Consider the following 19,852-nt stretch of genomic DNA (forward strand, 5'->3'; position numbering starts at 1 on the left):
AATTTAAAACAAAATATTCTAATAGAAGTCTCATGCCCGGCAGATCAAGTACTGATATGAAAAACCACTATCACTTTACAAGTAAGTGTCAACACTGCTAAAAATCAAAAATTGAGAAGGAAATTTAACACACCCGTGGGATCTCTAATTTTGACTTCAAATTTTGTTTCCCAAACTCTGAGTTTCCACCCTTAACCTGTCTTTTGTTTTATTTGTGAATGTTTACGCATTCAGGTTTTAAAGGAATATAGGTTAAATTGCATAGCAGTTGATTATTAATCTTTTCTTTTCTCTGCCATTTGTTACAGATGCATTTATAATAAATTGAGTTTTTTCCATTAATGACCAACTGATGTAAATTGTTTTTGTTATGAATAGCAGTCAGACAGACAAATTGATCACCCCATCATTTCTGAGGAAGGGTCATCAGACCAGACACATTAACTTTGATTCCTCTCCACTGATGCTGCCAGACCTGCTGAGCTTTTCCAGCAATTTCAGTTTGAAATCGATCACCCAGACGGCTTACTTGAATTTTTCAATTTTGTGATGGTATGTGGAACAGTGAAACTCAATTAGCAGTACATTCTTCCTGGTTAAATTGCGACAAACAGAAACAAATACATAATGTCACAGAGAAAGAGCCATCAGAAAATTATTGAACATCGACTACCAATGGCAGGACAGAAGACAAATAGGAAGCTTTATGGGAGATGCCTTTAATCAAGGTCAAGTTTTTAATAGTGAGTTTCATACGGTGACAGTGCTTATCTGGTTTATTTTTTTTTAAAGCTTATTAATAAGATGAGGATGTCACTGACCAGGCAGCATTTATTACCCATCCCTAATTGCCCAGAGGGCAGTTCAGCATCAACCACATTGCTGTGGGTCTGGAGTCACATGTTGGCCAGACCAGGTAAGAACGGCAGTTTCCCTCCCTGAAGGACATTAATGAACCAGGTGGGTTTTCCCAACAATCGACAACGTATTCATGATCACCATTAGATTCTTAATCCCAGATTTTTTTTACTGAATTCAAATTCCACCATCAGCTCTGGTGGAATTCAAACGCGGGTCCTGGGTTAACAGTTCAGTGATACTATCACTAGACCATTGCCTCCTCGTTTAGTAGTATCCTCTGAAATCTCAGTTCTAGGAGTTTTTCAAAGCCCACCAATCATCAAGAGTTTCTGGTTTGAAATGATCATACCGACACATTTCTCTGACTTCAACCATGCAAAGCTCTGTTATTTTCAAAACCATTCGTGAGCAGAGGTAAAATCAAGAGAATTGGGCAATAAGTGAGCTGCAGACACTGTAAATTTGATAAAAATACATGACTAATTAATAATGATTATTTTATCAGACTTCCAAATCTTTGCAACCTTCTTTAAATTACATTATCATATCCTGGACAGAACAGGGACCATCCTTAACCTTAAGTAATGATTATTAGCTTCTGACTCCTCAGTTTTCTGAATTAGTTTTCCAAAGGAGTTTTCGCTACTATTTAATATGCATGCAAGCATCAATGCTCCCGCTGCCGCATCAAAATGGCTCCAAGTTCTGGTTTTAACTTTTTCCACTGTCATTGCCCATATTTGGTCCCCTCCTGGTCTTCACCTGTTATTCAACTAAATTCATGTATTCCTTTCTTAAATCTCTCTCTTCCTCACCTCCATTCAGTCATTCCTCCTCCAGAGCTCAACGCAACACATTCTCCAAAAAGATGAAGTTATGTTGTGGATATATCATTACACTTCACATGACATCTGCCTGTACTCTCATTTTTGACGGAGTTTTGATATCCTATAAATTTTACTGCACAATTTAACTGAGTAATAACATACCTTCAACAGCCTAGTGCTAAGTACAGGTTTTCTGTTAACTTAATCATGTAACCAATTCTAAAGTAATTTTTAAAAGTCCCTGTTTATTACTTTTTATGAGCATTGAGTTTTTCCACATACAATTTTCAGCATGGAGACAACCTGTTCAGAGGCAATGGCTGAAAATGGGCCAGAAATCAGAGGAAAATGTACAGAGGAAAAAGACATTTGCAAACCATCTAGCAAGTTTAGAATTATACATTCAAGCAGCACGTAGAATTCTGAATTAAATTTATTCATTCACGCGATGTGGGAGATTTTTTATAGGCAAGGATTTATCAACAACTGCCCTTGAAAAGACAGTGGTATATTTTTGAAACTACAGTCCACGAAGGTTGGCACACCTTATAGTGATTTTGGAAACACTCTGCCAGAATTTTGAATCCACAGACAGTGAAAGAACGGCGATTAGTTCCCTAAATCAGGATGATGTTTGACTTGGAGAGAAATTGGCTTCCTTTGACTACCGCTCTGCTCTTTCTAGATCAGAAAGTCTTGGATTTGAAAGATGCTGTAGAAGGAACCCTGGTGGTTGCTCACTGGCATCTTCTAGATGACATGCACTACCATCATGCATCAGTGATGGAGGGAGTAAATGGTAAAATGATGGATAGGGTGCCAATCAAACAGGCATGATTGGTCCTGGATGATGTCAAGTTTGTTGGTGTTTTTGGGGCTATATTAATCTGGGCATGTATTTCATCTCACAGTCTTATACTTTGTGGATGCTGGACAGGCTTTTGAGAGTCAGGAGATGAGTTAGCCACTACAGAATTCCTAGCTTTTGACCTGGTCCTGTAACCACAACATGGCTGTTTCAGGTCAGCTTCAAATTAATGGTAAGCCGAAGCATTGTGATGCTACTAAGTAACGGTAGTACCATTGTATGTCAAGAGACGATAGTTAAATTCTCTCTAATTGAGAAAGTCATTGCCCGGCACTTATATGGCTAGAATGTTATTTGTCACTTCTCAGCCCAGGTCGAAATGTTGTCCAGATCATACTGTACACGAACAGAGTCTGTTTCAGTATCTAACGAGTCATGAATGGTGCTGAACATTGTGCAATCATTGATGAACATCCTCAATTCTGAGCTTATGATTGAGGGAAGGTCAACGGTGAAGTAGCTGGTTCCTAGTAGAGAGTTATCCTCCACCTTATCCACGAAGAGGTGAGTTACCCTGGCATAACCCAAACTGAGAATCAGTGAGAAGCTTATTATTGAGTAACACTTGATAGCATTGTAAATGACCCTCTCCATTATTTGTCAATGTCCAGTGCATAAAGCAGTGCCTTCAACCATTGCTTGATATTGTGTTGAGTGAATAGAACGAGTGGTAGACTTGTACCTGTGATGTGATCTGTCTGCGAAGAGAACGAAAAGCTGACCTTGGCTTTCTGAGGGAAGGTGGTTGCAAATACTCCATCTTGTCTTTTGCTTTGATGTGTGGGACCCCAATCCATAATGAATGGAGGTATTCGTCAAGCTTGCCCTTATGTCAATTTGGGTAAACTTCAAGCAGGCTGGTATGTCATTAATAAGGTCCAAGGTACTCAAATGAGATCATAGTTAAGACTGTGACAGCTTTAGTGCACTACTATTCCCCCATACTCATTCTCATTCACACATCTGCACTCATGAAGAACATAAAGCATCTTGGATTTGTCCCTGTTCACTGCAATGATAGTTTCTGTACTGAATGTCCAAAACTGAAATTAAAAACAACTTCTGACAGTATAAAATGGAGTGACTTCTAGCATGACTAACATTACTTCAGGGACATGAGGATTTAGTGAAACAATATGGTGGCTTTTCATTTACTTTTTCCAAAGTACACAATATTTCAAATGAACTTACCAATATAGAGCATATAATTCCTGCTACAAAGCAGGCAAGAAAGCCTTTCACTCTGGTTCCCCATCCTAAGGAGGTTCGCTCAATTACCTGCATGGAGAAAAGCAGAGATTTTGAAAGCTTAGTAAGGAAAACTTTACAATTTCTAGTTTTCATGGATATCTGTCATCTACCTACTGTATACAAATTCTAGTCAAGAAGAAAGTTACATTGTAACAAGTACAACAAGGATAAGTGAAGTTTTTGAAGCTACAGTCTATGGGGGTTGGCACACGTTATAGTGCTGTTAGAAACACTTTTCCAGAATTTTGAAACCATGGACAGTGAAAGAACAGCGATTAGCTCCCCAATCAGGGTGATACTTGACTTGGAGGGAAACTGGCTTCCTCATGCATCTAACACAATTGCTTTAATCTGATGACTTGTTAAAAGTTGTTAATATCCCCCTTCAGTGTGACTGAATATTTTTGAAAGGAGAATGTGCTTCAGATTTGAACTTCACAGACGAAGCTGACATTTGTTGATCATCCATAGTTGTCGTGAGGTCGTGGTCATGGATCCTCGTCTGAAAGCACTGGCACATGCCTTTAGCATGTCAATGTGCTATTTGTTGAACTAGCCAAGCAAATCCAAATCAACTATAGAATGGTTTTCTTCTAATGTTACTGGTTGAGGTAGAATCTATATTAGTATTCAAAATGATACTGCATAGGTGGATGAAGGAAAAGGCAAAGTTAAAATATGAGAATAGGATGAATAAATTGAATTTGGCCTATTACCTCACATTAATGGCAAGCATTAACACTGACTGAATGAGCCAAGAACTCTAGTTTATGTAAAACATTATCCTTCTATCCATGATAACACGGTGTGAAGCTGGATGAACACAGCAGACCAAGCAGTATCAGAGGAGCAGGAAAGCTGACATTTCGGGTCTAGACCTTTCTTCAGAAATTGGGGGGGGGGGGGGGGGGGGGAAGGGGATTCTGAAATAAATAGGGAGAGGGGGGAGGCAGATAGAAGCTGGATAAAGGAGAAGATAGGTGGAGAGGAGACAGACAGGTCAAAGGAGCGGGGATGGAGCCAGTAAAGGTGAGTGTAGGTGGGGAGGCAGGGAGGAGTTGGTCAGTCCAGGGAGAACAGAAAAGTCAGAGGGGCGGGATGAGGCTAGTAGGTAGGAAATGGGGGTGGGAGGAGTGGATAGGTGGCATGAAGGACAAGTTAGGGAGGTGGGGATGAGCTGGGCTGGTTTTGGGATGTTGTCAAGGAAGGGGAGATTTTGAAGCTTGTGAATTCCACATTGATACCAATGGGCTGCAGGGTTCCAAGCAAAATACGAGGTGTTGTTCCTGCAACCTTCGGGTGGCATCATTGTGGCACTGCAGGAGGCTCAGGATGGACAAGTCATCTAAGGAGTAGAGGGGGAAATGAAATGATTCACGACTGGGAGGTGCAGTTGTTTAGTGCAAACCAAACATAGGTGTTCTGCAAAGTAGTCCCCAGGCCTCCACTTGGTTTGCCCAATGTAGAGGAGCTCACATCTGGAACAGGAGATACAGTATACCACATGTGCAGGCAAACATCTGTTCGATATGGAAGATCTTCTTGGGGCCTGGGATGATGGGGAGGGGGGAGGTGCAGTATTTCCTGCGGTTGCAGGCAAAAGTACTGGGTGTGGTAGGGCTGGTGGGGAGTGTGGAGCAGATGAGGGAGTCATGGAGAGTGTGGTCCCTTCAGAAAGCAGATAAAGGTAGTGGGGTCAGATTGCAGATGGCAGAAGTGCTGGAGGATGATGCGTTGGATCTGGTGGTTGGTGGGGTGGTACAGGAGGATGAGGGGGATCCTGTTTTGGTTGTTATTGCAGGGAAGGGGTGTGAGGGATGAGTTGCGAAAATGCGGGAGATGCGATTGAGGGTGTTTTCTACCACTTTGAGGGGGGGTGGGGCAAGTTGCAGTGCTTGAAAAATGAGGACATCTGGGATGTCTGGGAGTGAACACCTCATCTTGGGAGCAGATGTGGCATGGGACTAGGAGATGGCATTTTTGCAGGAAGGTGGATGGGAGGTGTATTCTAGGTAGCTGTGGGTGTTGGTGGGCTTGAAATTGATATCAGTTTCCAGGTGGTTGCCAGAGATAGAACCAGAGAAATCCAGAAAGGAGAGAGAAGTATCAGAGATGGTCCAGGTGAACTTAAGGTTGGGGTGGAAGGTGCTAGTGAAGTGGATGAACTGTTTGAGCTCCTCATGGAAGCATGAGGCTGCACCGATACAGTCATCTATGTAACAGAGGAAGACTATGTTCATCCAGCTCTACACCTTGTTATCTCAGATTCTCCAGCCTCTGCAGTTCCTACTATCCTTCTACCCATTATTTTCATGTTCAACATTTCTTTTAAGGAAATGTATTCCTGGGACTCTGCTATCACCAGTGTTCCGGCATGCATTCCATTTGGGCTTTTGTTTAGGCCATTACCTTCTGATCTTTGGCCTTTCAATGTTAATGATTAACAAGATATAGCTAGCAATTTGAAAAATATGCGGCAATAGGTTTCGTTTTTCTGCTGTCACTGACATTACCTTCTGCTTTAAAAGGTGAATGTAGCAAAATTCACGTCAACTGATAATTTCACTAACTGTTTCAGAGAGGAACTGACTTCCAGACTCCACAAGGCTTTCAAAGCACAAAATCAAGAGAGTGATGAAACAATTGCTGCATGTCTGGATGAATACAGCTTTTGACAAGAAGCTCAGCAAACATCCGGAACAATGTTTTGATAGGCATTGCTTCCTAATTTTCTTACGAGAACTAATTTCACTGAATCAATGAGAATGCACAGCATTGGAATACATTGTTGCCCACCACAGCACTAACATCAAACGGTTACATCAATTATCACAGAAGTTTAGAATCTACATCACTGATAAGCCATCCCCTAATGATGTAAAAAACTACTTGAAAAAAATCAGCATTAATTCCTCTTCTTTTGACACAGCTACACCCTTGTGTAAACATTCTTACCTAATATGCTAGCACTGAAAAATTCTACATATAAATGTATTTGAAATAAGCTAACATTCCAGTCTCAAATTCAAAAACCAAATCAATTCTTCAGGATGAAAACAATTTGAAATTTTACATCATCCCTGCAGGCTTGTAACCCTTAATTTTTGCTGGCTTAGTTTTGCTCTACTCTTTTCACTGAGTAGAAAGGCTGCCTAAATGGACTATGATGCTGCGTTGCACATTATTTGGCAAGAAAATTTGGTGAAAACTCCATTTAGTCCATCAACCCACACAGAGTATCAGAGACTTTACCCACATGTTCAACTACTGAAAGTTCTGAAAAATAGCTGTCATCTGAAACAGTTAATTAAGGCTCCACAGTAATATTTAGTTGCATGATTTCACTCGTGTTTTCCACAATTTCCTCATACAAAATGCATTCAAGTGTGTAGGGAGTGGCACAGCAGAAATAACACTAAGTTAGTAATCCAAAGGCCCAGACTAACTGACTTGGGACATCAGTTCAAAACCCACCAAAACATATGTTGGAATTTGAATTCAATTGATAAATCTGGAATTAAAAGCTAGTTTCATCAATGGTGATAATGAAACCACCACACATTCTCAAAAAATACCCATCTGTGTCACTAATGGCCTTTAGGGAAGAAAATGAGCCATTTTTATTTCCAGACCTACAGGTTACATTCAATGCACAACTTTCCTTCTTGATAGGTATGATTTCAACTAGCAGAGAGTTTTCTTCTTGATTCCTTTTGGTGGGATTCAAACTTGGAACATCAGCTGAGTTTCTCGATTAATAGTCTAGCAATAATACCACTAAGTTACAATGGGTTCAAGTCCAACGATAGGTGTTGAAATTTGAATTCAATAAAAAGCTGGCCTCATGGTAAATTTTATGTTTTTGTGGAAATCAACAATGGCTATCTGGTTCACGAAATTGCCATCTTTACTTGGCCTGGCCTACATGTGATTCCACGCCTACAATGTGATTGACTCTTAACCACCCACTGGGCAATTAGAGATGGATTAGTTTAATGACTCCTATCCACCTCTCACTCCACAGTTTTTACTTCTTACAATAAAACCTTAAAGTATCGCTGTTCCCCCTTCTACAAAATTCCCCAATAAGAACAACATTCCAAATGTATTCCATTGGCTACTATCACACTCAGTCGAAGGCTCATTCACACTGACAATGCTCCATGATGTTTGGCACTATCCCTGTGATAAAAGAGGGAAGAGTTGGAACAGATGTAGAAACTCAAACCTCTGCATCCATGAGATGCCGTGGGTCATCAGTAGCAACAGAACCATAACCAATTACAATCTGGAACGTCATGGCCTGCCATATCACCCAACTTAACATTAACAACAAGTTGGAGGATCATACCAGTTCAATGAAGAGTGCAAGATGACACACCAGAAGGAATATCTGGTGTACTTAAAAATAAGTTGTCAACCTGGTGAAGCAACAGCACAGGCTACTTGCATGTCATGTAGTATAAATAGCACATAATTGACAGAGCCAAGTAATGTTACAACCAATGAATCAAATCTAAGCCCTGTTATCTTGTCACATGCAACTTAAATGATGGTGGACAGTTAAGTAACTGACAAACATCTTCAGCCAGAATTGCAAAGTAGATGGATCCTAAGGTTCCCACCATCACGGATGTCAGCCTTTATCCAATTTTGATTCAATCTACGTAAATACCAAGAAATAGTTGAAGCACTGGATACTGCAAAGGCTAAGGACCCTGACAGCATTCTAGCAACACATTAAATTCTTGCACTTTAGAAATAGCTGCAAATCTAACCAAATACTGCTACAGCATTGACATCTAGACTACAAGTGCTAAATTTCCCATGTATATCTTATTCGCAAAATGCAAGAGATTCCCAACTCAATTGCCATACTCAACCATCAGTGAAGTACTGCATCTGGTCACTGAGTGCTGTCAAGTTGCACATTCAGCAGTGACCTGTTCACTGATGCTCCGTTTGGGCTTCCAAGTCATGCACATGCAGCTCCAGACTTTATTACGACTTCTGCAAAACTAGACAAAAGAGATCAGCTTCAGAGGTGAGATGACAGTCACTTCAAGGAGGCCTAGCAAAACTGAAATCAAATCAATAGGAATCAAAAAGAAAACTCCCTGCCAGTTGAAACTTAGCAAAAAGGCAAGTTTGATGTTTGCTGCTGAATGCAATCATCTCAGTTCCTCTAACTTGCTGCTAGCACCTCTGGGTGGTGTGCTGGTCCTAGCCATCTTAACTATTTCATCAATGACAGTGAAAGACTGAAAAGTCCATCTTCATGTGCAGCAAGACCTGTACAACTCTAGATTAAGACCGAGAGATAGAAGGAACTGCCGATGCTGGAATCAGGGATAACAACATGTGGAGCTGAATGGACACAGCAGGCCAGGCAGCATCACAGGAGCAGGAAAGCTGACATTTTGGGTCTAGACCCTTATTCAGACCCGAAAAGTCAGCTTTCCTGCTCCACTGATGCTACCTGGCCTGCTGTGTTCATCCAACTCCACACCTTGTTATCTGTAAACTAGTACTGATTTGGGCACTATCCACAAATAAATGAAACATTACCCCTTGATATGTAAAGGCATTACAAATCCTAGACCCCCAATTATCAACATCACGAAAGTTACCATTGGCCAGAAAGTGAAACGGACTGGCCAGATTAAAAAAAATGAATAGGACAGTGGGTGACAAGCCAGTAATCCTGCATTGAGTAATTCATCTCCTGTCTCCCCAGTGCCTGGCCACAATGTACAATGCATGAGTCAGGGGCGTGATGGAATACTCTCAATTGCCTGGCTAAGTGCAGCTCCAACAACATTCAAGAAGTTTAACACCATTCAGGAGAAAGCAGCCCACTTGGATGGCACCGCATCTTCAAACATTCACTCTTCACTACTGATGTTCAGTAGTAGCTGAATGCACTGTCTACATGATGCACTGCAGAAATTCACCAACGTTCCTTCAGCATAACCTTCCAAACCATTACCAGCCAGAAGGACAAGGACAGCAGATATATGAAAAATACCATCAACTGCAAGTATCCCTCCAAGTCACTCACTATCCCAATCTGGAAACAGATCACTGTTTCCTCAATGTTGCTGAATCAAAATCCGAGAAATCCCTCCCTAACAACATAATGAGTCAATGCCAAATGGATTGCGGGTGTTTAAGAAGTCAGCTCACCACCAGTTTTTCAACAGCAATTAGAATGGAACAATAAATGCTCGCCCAGTCAGCATCACCCACTTCTCATGAATGAACAAAACAAAACAACTCCGCTTTCATGTATTATGAATGTTGGTTTTAGAACATAGAACACAGAACATTACAGCGCAGTACAGGCCGTGCGGCCCTCAATGTTTCGCCGACCTGTGAAACCAATCGGAAGCCCATCTAACCTACACTATTCCATTATCATCCATATGTTTATCCTATGACCCTTTAAATGCCTTTAATGCTGGCGAGTCTACTACTGTTGCAGGCAGGGCATTTCACGCCCTTACTACTCTCTGAGTAAAGAACCTACTGCTGACATCTGCCCTATATCCATCACCCCTCAACCTAAAGCTATGTCCCCTCATGCTGGCCATCGCCATCCGAGGAAAAAGGCTCTCACTGTCCACCCCATCTAATCCTCTGATCATCTTGTATGTCTCTATTAAGTCGCCTCTTAACCTTCTTCTCTCTAATGAAAACAGCCTGAAGTCCATCAGCCTTTCCACATAAGACCTTCCCTCCATCCCAGGCAACATCCTAGTAAATCTCCTCTGCACCCTTTGCAATGCGTCCACATTCTTCCTATGATGCGGCGACCAGAACTGTACACAATACTCTAAGCGTGGCTGCACCAGAGCTTTGTACAGCTGCATCACCACCTTGTGGCTCCAAAACTCAATCCCTCTACCAATAAACCCAAACACACTGTATGCCTTCTTAACAATCCTATCAACCTGGGTGGCACCTTTCAGGAATCTATGCACACGGACACCGGGATCTCTCTGCTCTTCCACACTCCCAAGAATCTTACCATTAGTCCAGTACTCTGTATTCCTGTTACTCCTTCCAAAGTGAATCACCTCACACTTTTCCGCATTAAACTCCATTTGCCACCTCTCAGCCCAGCTCTGCAGCTTAGTTACATCCCTCTGTAACCTGCAACATTTTTCCGCACTTTCCACAACTCTACCGACTTTAGTGTCATCCACAAATTTACTACCCCATCCTTCTACACCCTCATCCAGGTCATTTATAAAAATGACAAACAGCAGCAGCCCCAAAACAGATCCTTGTAGTACACCACGAGTAACTGAACTTCACGATGAACACTTCCCATCAACCGCCACCTTCTGTCTTCTTACAGCTAGCCAATTTCTGATCCAAACCACTAAATCACCCTCAATCCCAGGCCTCCGTATTTTCTGTAATAGCCTACCATAGGGAACCTTATCAAACGCTTTACTGAAATCCATATACACATCAACTGCTTTAATTTTGTCCTTATTGGTATTTATGTGAATTGGCCTAATGACTAAGTTGAAATGTTTTGACAGATTGTTGCAATAGAGTTATTTTGAGCTGTGCAGCGTAAAAAGCAAAGTAAGTTCTCAAATTGTTAATGAACAAATACTCAAGAGGAAGTTGAAGCACTCGAATGCTTTGCATTTCATAGCTAAAAAATGTTTCCTTATATAAACAAAATACAAAACGATGCAGAAAGCTATACTGTCCTATATAAAATAGTTTGACTTACGTAAATTGCTTTATATTGATAACAGCCAGAGCAACAACCATATCCTGCCAATAAATTTAGAGAAAAATGGAGAGAGATGCCTGTAGTTCATTGCGGATGATGGTTAATTACTTACTGTATCATTCCACATTCTTTAAATAAATATTCTTTTCTAAATATCTGTGACTGTAAGGGCAGATGGCTGCTTCCTACTGATATGCCAATAGGTAAAAATCCATCTGGCACCAACATACAACTCCTACCTGTTGTTCAGATGCAAATTTACACAAGATCTGTTTCATAATAATTTGAATATATTGTGGTGAACTTTGAAAAATTTACCAGGACACTGTGGAAGCAATTCTGAAAGTCAAAAAGGAAGTGCATCCACTAAAAATTAACACTCAATATTTTACAAACACACTCAGAGTTCTGAAAAAAATATACAGAACTAGCTTAGCTTTCATCTGGGAGCAGTATCTAGATGGCTTCAAAACATCAGCGGCTTGAGGTTCCCTTGGGTACTCCGAAACAAATGTTACACAATTAAAGCTTTCCAAACGGTAGACATACCTGGAATTAACTACAGCTCATGCAGTCGAAATTACTAATGAAAATATTGTGAAGCCAAATGGAGATACCTCTTTTGAAGAACTACACAGATTATTAAGTACATAGAAAATTTTGGATGCTTAAATGGCAAGAAACCACAGAAATAAACAGAATGCTAGAGAAACTCAGCAGGTTTGGCAGCACCTGTGGAGAAATAAACAGAGTTAATGTTGCAGGTCTGGTATGGCTCTTCAGAACCGTTAGACCTGCAGAGTTTCCCTAGCATTGTGTTTGTTTCAGTTTTCTAGCATCCACAGTATTTTGCTAATAGAAACTTCAGAATGCTGTTCTACACGGAGATCTGGGTTATCTTGTACATGAATCGCATGTGTAAACACAAATAATTTGGAAGGCAAATGAGATGCTAACCTTCATTGTGAGGGGGACGGACTATAAAAGTAGGGAATATTTCTACAATGGCACAGGGCATTGGTAAGACAATACCTGGAGTACTGTGTACATTTTTGCCTGTTACCTAAAGTTAGATGTATTTGCACTGAAAACTGCTCAGAGGAAGGGTATTCATCTGGTTCCTGACATAAAGGACTTGTGAGAAAAAGTTGAGCAAATTGGGTCTGTACTTCTGGAGTTTAGAATAAGGTGAAGTGATTTAACTGGAATGTATAAAAGATTTGAGGGAGCTTGATTAGGTAGATGTCCATGTACCTTGAAAAGGTAAGAGGATGTTTCCCCTTGTGATGGAACCCAGAACTGGGGGCATAGTTTAAAAATAAAGGATGCCCAATTAGGATGGATTTGAGGAGGAATTAGTTGTTGGCTTTTGGAATTCTTCTCCACATTTGGTACAAGCTGAATATTTAAAGACTGGTCTAGACAGATTTTTAATCTATAGATGCTATTAATGGCAATATATGGAAAGTAAAGTTAAGGACACAATCAGATCATAAATGATCACCCTGAATGGTGTAGCAGTCTTGAGAGGCTGAATGACAATGCCTGCTGCTATTTCTTATGGCCTTGTAATCCTATTTAGAAGGAAGATTGGAAAAATGCATAAATTAAAATTCGAGAAGACTAATGTCAAAGCAATTCACTCATGAGTGCCTGGACATTTGGGCAGAGTACTGTAATCCCAACCTATGCACTTGCTCCATAAATACTGCAGGCTAAAGTTAGACAAAGACATTCAAGACCTCTTGACATTACTTTTGCCACAGGTAGTCTACCAGCTGCAAATGCCTAAATTTTAAAAAAAACTAAAATAAAGTGAAATTGAGGATGCTTGTGCAGCATTTTTGACATGCCAGAGACCAAAGCCCTTCACAGAAATCAAACATCTTTAGGTAGATGCTAGAAGACAGCACGAATGCCAAAAAGAAATAGGAAGAAGCTACACCAACATCAAAGCTCTAAAGAAATGCAAATATTAGCTCAGAAAAAAAAAAGAGGCTGAAAATGCTAGAAATACTCACCAAACGTGGCAGCATCTGTGAAGAGAGGAAGAGAATTAACGTTCTAGGTCAAAGAACTTTCATTAGGATTGGAAACGGTTAGTTTCAAGCAACTGCAGAAGCAGAGGAAGAGTGGATTGGGTGGGGGAGGTTCATGGAAAACAAAAAGCAGGGTCTGCAATAAAGTGAAAGACAAGAAAGAGTAAATGTCGATAAGGGAGATGGTAATGGGATGAATAAAGTATCAAAAATGGGAAGGTGCAAACAGAAACTGCAGAATTATCAAAAGTTGTCATCCAAAGAAATGGGGGAAGGAAGGCTGTTTTTCTTTTGTGGGTGCTCACAGAAATATGCAGGGTATTGTGGATGGTAATACCCTTTTCAAAAGTTGAAAGGGAGGAAGGAGAAAGACATCTTTAGTGGTGCCAACATGCTGAGGTAGCTGAAATGGCAATAGATAGTTAAATGTAATTGGAAACTGGTGGGCTTGAATGAGAGTGATAATGGGAACTGCAGATGCTGGAGAATCCAAGATAACAAAGTGTGAAGCTGGATGAACACAGCAGGCCCAGCAGCATCTCAGGAACACAAAAGCTGACGTTTTGGGCCTAGACCCTTCATCAGAGAGGGGGATGAGGGGGGGGTTCTGGAATAAATAGCGAGAGAGTGGGAGGCAGACCGAAGATGGGGAGAAAAGAAGATAGGTAGAGAGGAGAGTATAGGTGAGGAGGTAGGGAAGGGATAGGTCAGTCCAGGGAAGACGGACAGGTCAAGGAAGCGGGATGAGGTGGTAAGTAGGAAATGGAGGTGCGGCTTGAAGTGGGAGGGAGGGAGGGAGGGAGGAAGGGATGGGAGGGAGGGAGGGAGGAAGGGATGGGAGGGAGGGAGGGAGGAAGGGATGGGAGGGAGGGAGGGAGGAAGGGATGGGAGGGAGGGAGGGAGGAAGGGATGGGAGGAAGGGATGGGAGGGAGGGAGGGAGGGAGGGAGGGAGGGAGGGAGGAAGGGATGGGAGGGAGGGAGGGAGGGAGGGAGGAAGGGATGGGTGGGAGGGAGGAAGGGATGGGTGGGAGGGAGGAAGGGATGGGTGGGAGGGAGAACTGGTTAGGGAAGCGGAGACAGGCTGGGCTGGTTGTGAGATGCAGTGGGGGGAGGGGAATAACTGGGCTGGTTTTGGGATGCAGTGGGGAAAGGGGAGATTTTGAAGCTTGTGAAGTCCACATTGATACCATTGGGCTGCAGGGTTCCCAAGCGGAATATGAGTTGCTGTTCCTGCAACCTTCAGGTGGCATCATTGTGGCACTGCAGGAGGCCCATGATGGACATGTCATCCGAGTTAAAATGGTTCGCGACTGGGAGGTGCAGTGTTTGTTGCGAACCGAGCAGAGGCGTTCTGCAAAGCAGTCCCCAAACCTCCGCTTGGTTTCCCCAATGTAGAGGGAGCCACACAGGGTACAATGGATACAATATACCACATTGGCAGATGTGCAGATGAACATCTGCTTGATATGGAAGGTCATCTTGGGGCCTGGGATAGGGATGAGGGAGGTGGTGTGGGGACAAGTGTAGAATGAGAGAACTGATTATGGAAAGAACACTAGCAGTGAGAACAAAAGGTATGAATAGAAGTGGACATTGTTAAGGGTCCAGTCAAAACTCAAGGAAACTTCACCAAACAAGTAAAAAGGTTTGACTGGACAATTTTGAAATTACACAAAGCAGGACAGAGGCAGGGTCAGGCAAATCCAAATACACACACCTTCAGACTAGAGTGTGCAAGAAATTCTCCTTAATTTCTTCAGGCATTAACCCCTAAAGCTAGAAATTCCTATGAGGTTTCGAAGTTCTGCAACATTCAAAAGAGAGAAGGCTCTGTAGTAACAGGGTATTTAAAAAAACATCATCCAGATGAGAGAGTGGATTACAAACAAACAGACCAGTACGAAAGTAGAGATAACAAAATGTGGAGCTGGTAGAACACAGCAGATCAGGTAGCATCAGAGGAACAGGAAATCTGATGTTTCAGGTCGGCAGCCTCCTTCAGAAAATACTGCTGCCTGGCCTGCTGTGTTCCTCAAGCTCCGCACTCTTAGCTTGGATTCCAGCATCTGCAGTTCTTGCTATCCCAAAACAAAAACAGATATTTTTGGTAGTGGCATCAGATTACTCCAAAGTAGCAGCAAACAAATTTGTAGTCCAACTCTAACCTATTGTTTCTCCAATGTAAATTATTCGCTTTGTGTCAGGCCCAAAATTGATATTGTTACTTGTGTCATTTCTATACCTAATTTTACTATGAATATCTAGAGCTCTAATTTTCATAATTGTAGCATTTCACACATACCACAAGCTTGCTTATAAAACTTCTCAATGGCTAAGCACTACTTCAGAAGAATCCACACAGTACATAAAGTGACGTTCACACAGGTACACAAAAAATTAAATGAACAGAAATTGATTCCAGCAGGAGCTGTTCTATGATTCAAACTGTTTTATTTTTCAAATTGGCTGTAATTACACTGCAAAGTGACTTTGGAAATCAGAAATAAATATTGGAATATCCATGAGTAGAGAGGAATTGCATATGCGCAGTTACAAGAAAGCTCTGTTTTTGACTTAGCTATCAAGCCAAAACTATGAGGCCATTTTCTATCACTGAATTTTGAATTTACAGCTGACTCAATCTGCTTATTGAAACTGCCCATGTATGAAACTTGCACCCTTATCTAGATCACTTAAACATTAGTATGACATGGAACTAAAATCAGCTCCAAGATATAGCGCACCATATGGGATTCCACTGACTGTGTTGAAAGAGGGTAAATATCAATAAGCCAGACTTGTGCATTCAGACTAAACAGATATGATGCAATAAAGTGGATATAAGGCACAACAGAAAATAAGATTGCATAACTCTTGAAGGAGCATTATGGTACATAAATCACTAAACACTAGCATATCGGTATCACAAATGATTAGAAAGATAAATATAATGCTGATATTTAATGCAAGGAGAATACTTACAAGACTTACTTAGACAGGAGTTGGTGAGGCCATATGTGGGATATTTGCTTTCCTTATTTAAGAAGGGATGTTAATATGTTAGAAGTAATTCAGTGAAGGTTCATTTAAATGTGAATGATAGGATTGGGGTTTGGGTAGGCGGTTATATTTTAAGAAGAAAGGTCAGACTGCTGGTCCCATACCAATTAAGAGTTTTGAACAATGACAGGTGATTTTCAGACACAAATGACCCTGAGGAAACTGAATAAGGTGGATACTGAAAGGATATTTCCCCTTGAGGGAGAGATTAATTATTTTAGATTATCTTTAATCTAAAGAGGCAGTTTAAAATAAGCATTTTCCCATTTAAGGGTGAGTTGCCGAGGAATTTGTTTTATCTCTCAAAAGGACCATAAGTCTGTGGAACTCTTTGCCTCAGACAGCGGAGGTGGTGGAGCACTGAATATATTTAAGGCATCAGGAAATAGATTCTTGACTCAAAAGGGGAATCAAAGGTTATTAGTAGTAGTCAGGAAAGGGCATTTGGGGCCACAACCAAAATGGCTATAGCCTCATTGAAAAGCACAACAGGTTCAAGCAGTTGTTGAAACATTCAAACATGTTTTTGGTGCCACCCGACTTCAGGGCTTTCCTTCCAGCCTCCATAAATTTCAGCTCACGTAAAATGAACTGGCACAGAATCCCATTCACCCACCATCAGCATATTCACTGGATCCTGGTCAAGAAGTGTCTCATTTAAAACTCCCATCCGAATACATATTGTAAATCTCCCCCGCAGCACCCCTCCTTAACTCTTCCAACAGGATCACACCAACCCTCCAATTCTGGCCACTTCTGCAAAATTCCAATTTAGATGCACAGACTTTAAACCCTGGCATAGCTTCATTAAAACTCTGCCTCTATTATTTTAAGAAGCAGTTTAAAGCACCTCATTGATTGAACTTTTGGGCACTTATTTCAATGTCTATATGGGATTCAATGCCAGGCTTGGCTGGCAATGCCAAGGCAAAAGACCCTAGAATAATTTATTACATGAGAACTAATGGAAATTGTTACACAGTCTCAATTCACTTATTATCCCTTACAACTCCAGGCTGGTCCATGTGTGAATAATGACTGAGCCTGATATTTCAGAGTTACACTGAAGGGCGAGAGGGGAGATACTTCACGGTAACTCGGATATCGGAAGAAGCCGACACTGTACACACAGCTAGAGCTGGCCTCGGCACAGCTGTCCTCTTCCTGCAAGCCTCAGCCCAGCTGGGTCCCGAGTCCAGGCCCCGGCCTCATGAAGCTCCAGCTCAGTATTCCCAATGAAAGCACCGGGAGACTGACCTCACTCAGGGCACCTCCGTCCTCCGCCGAATCGTCCCCGTTCAGCACTTTCTTCAGTTTATCCATATCGCCGGCTCCCGAATCTGCGGCCGCTCGGGAAACACTCCCCTACACAGGCATGCGCGCGCACACATGGACATCGGAAACACGCCCCCAGGACGTCAGCTGCTTCCGCCCCCTCCTGTCCCAGAGGGTGCACTATCAGCCCCTCCTGTCCCAGAGGGTGCATTACCAGCCCCTCCTGTCCCAGAGGGTGCACTACCAGCCCCTCCTGTCCCAGAGGGTGCACTATCAGCCCCTCCTGTCCCAGAGGGTGCACTATCAGCCCCTCCTGTCCCAGAGGGTGCACTACCAGCCCCTCCTGTCCCAGAGGGTGCACTATCACCCCCTCCTGTCCCAGAGGGTGCACAACCAGCCCCTCCTGTCCCAGAGGGTGCACTACCAGCCCCTCCTGTCCCAGAGGGTGCACAACCAGCCCCTCCTGTCCCAGAGGGTGCACTACCAGCCCCTCCTGTCCCAGAGGGTGCACTACCAGCCCCTCCTGTCCCAGAGGGTGCACTATCAGCCCCTCCTGTCCCAGAGGGTGCACTATCAGCCCCTCCTGTCCCAGAGGGTGCACTATCAGCCCCTCCTGTCCCAGAGGGTGCACTATCAGCCCCTCCTGTCCCAGAGGGTGCACTACCAGCCCCTCCTGTCCCAGAGGGTGCACTACCACCCCCTCCTGTCCCAGAAGGTGCACTATCAGCCCCTCCTGTCCCAGAGGGTGCACTATCAGCCCCTCCTGTCCCAGAGGGTGCACTATCAGCCCCTCCTGTCCCAGAGGGTGCACAACCAGCCCCTCCTGTCCCAGAGTGTGCACTACCACCCTCACCTGTCTCAGAGAGTGCACTACCACCCTCACCTGTTCCACAACATGCACTACCACCCTCACCTGTCCTTGAGTCCACACTGCGCCCTCACCTGTCCCAGAGTCCGCACTGCGCCTTCACCTGCCCCAGAGTCCGCACTGCGCCTTCACCTGTCTTGGAGTCTGCACTGCGCCTTCACCTGTCTTGGAGTCTGCACTGCTCCCTCACCTGCCCCAGAGTCCGCACTGCACCCTCACCTGCCCCAGAGTCAGCACTGCGCCTTCACCTGTCTTGGAGTCTGCACTGCTCCCTCACCTGTCCCAGAGTCCACAATTCTGCCTCTCCTTTCTCGCAATCACAACTCCTCCCCGTACAGCACTTTCACCTACCTCCCCTTCAGAATGCTCAGATTTGCAACCATTACATCAGCAGGCCAAGAATTTGCATCATATCTGGCCGAGCTTCAATTGTAACACATACAAACATTATGTAATCTATTAAGAAAGTGGAGAAATGAAACTTAATTTAACCCAAAATCAGCTGAGTGTCAATAAGAATATAAAAAGTCCTTCAAGCCTTGCTCCTGTCATTCAACAGCTCTTGACCAGTCTGTTCCAGGACACAACTCCTCTTTCATGTCAGTTCTGCGTAGCCTTCAAGTACCTGGCATTTTAAAAATCCATTTTACTCCAAGCAAAAATAAAAGAAAGAACTACGGATGCTGGAAGTCAGAAACAAAAACTGAAATTTTTTGGAAAAACTCAAGAGGTCTGGCAGCTTCCGTGAAGAGAAAGCATAATTATTTTTTATAGTTTCAGTGACCCTTCTTCAGATTCTTCACATTGATTTTTAGTTACCTCTTCACTACTCTACACCTTTGCTTTCTCTCTTTCATTTAAATTTTTTACACTTTCCTTCAGTTGAACTCACCCTGATAATGGGTTTAAAATCTTATCAATAACCACAATTATACGATTCGCCAGGACACTGGTCCCGACATAGTTCAAATGTCCCAATGGAACAATGCTTCGTTCCCCACTACCAATCTTTCAGCCATGCGTTTACCTCTCTAATCTTATTTATC

The 19,852-nt window shown here is 42.7% G+C and overlaps 1 protein-coding gene across 3 annotated transcripts in view; it reads right to left on the bottom strand.

The window, feature by feature from the left end:
* sft2d2a (SFT2 domain containing 2a) overlaps window positions 1-18,061 on the bottom strand; it is a 33,419-nt gene extending 15,358 nt beyond the window's left edge. Inside the window, exons 1-4 of one of the 3 annotated variants that reach the window (XM_059650221.1) lie at window positions 17,921-18,029; window positions 15,321-15,407; window positions 13,585-13,599; window positions 3,748-3,834 (exon numbers count right to left, since the gene is read on the bottom strand). In XM_059650221.1, the coding sequence (XP_059506204.1) occupies window positions 3,748-3,834; window positions 13,585-13,599 (102 nt within the window). In that variant the 5' untranslated portion in view covers window positions 15,321-15,407; window positions 17,921-18,029. Of the gene's footprint in view, window positions 1-3,747; window positions 3,835-13,584; window positions 13,600-15,320; window positions 15,408-17,920 lie in introns of all 3 variants that reach the window. The other 2 variants (XM_059650218.1, XM_059650219.1) reach the window with 2 other exon arrangements.
* Window positions 18,062-19,852: the final 1,791 nt, after the last annotated feature.

This window comes from Stegostoma tigrinum, chromosome 12 (assembly GCF_030684315.1).
Source record: "Stegostoma tigrinum isolate sSteTig4 chromosome 12, sSteTig4.hap1, whole genome shotgun sequence".
NCBI lineage: Eukaryota > Metazoa > Chordata > Chondrichthyes > Orectolobiformes > Stegostomatidae > Stegostoma > Stegostoma tigrinum.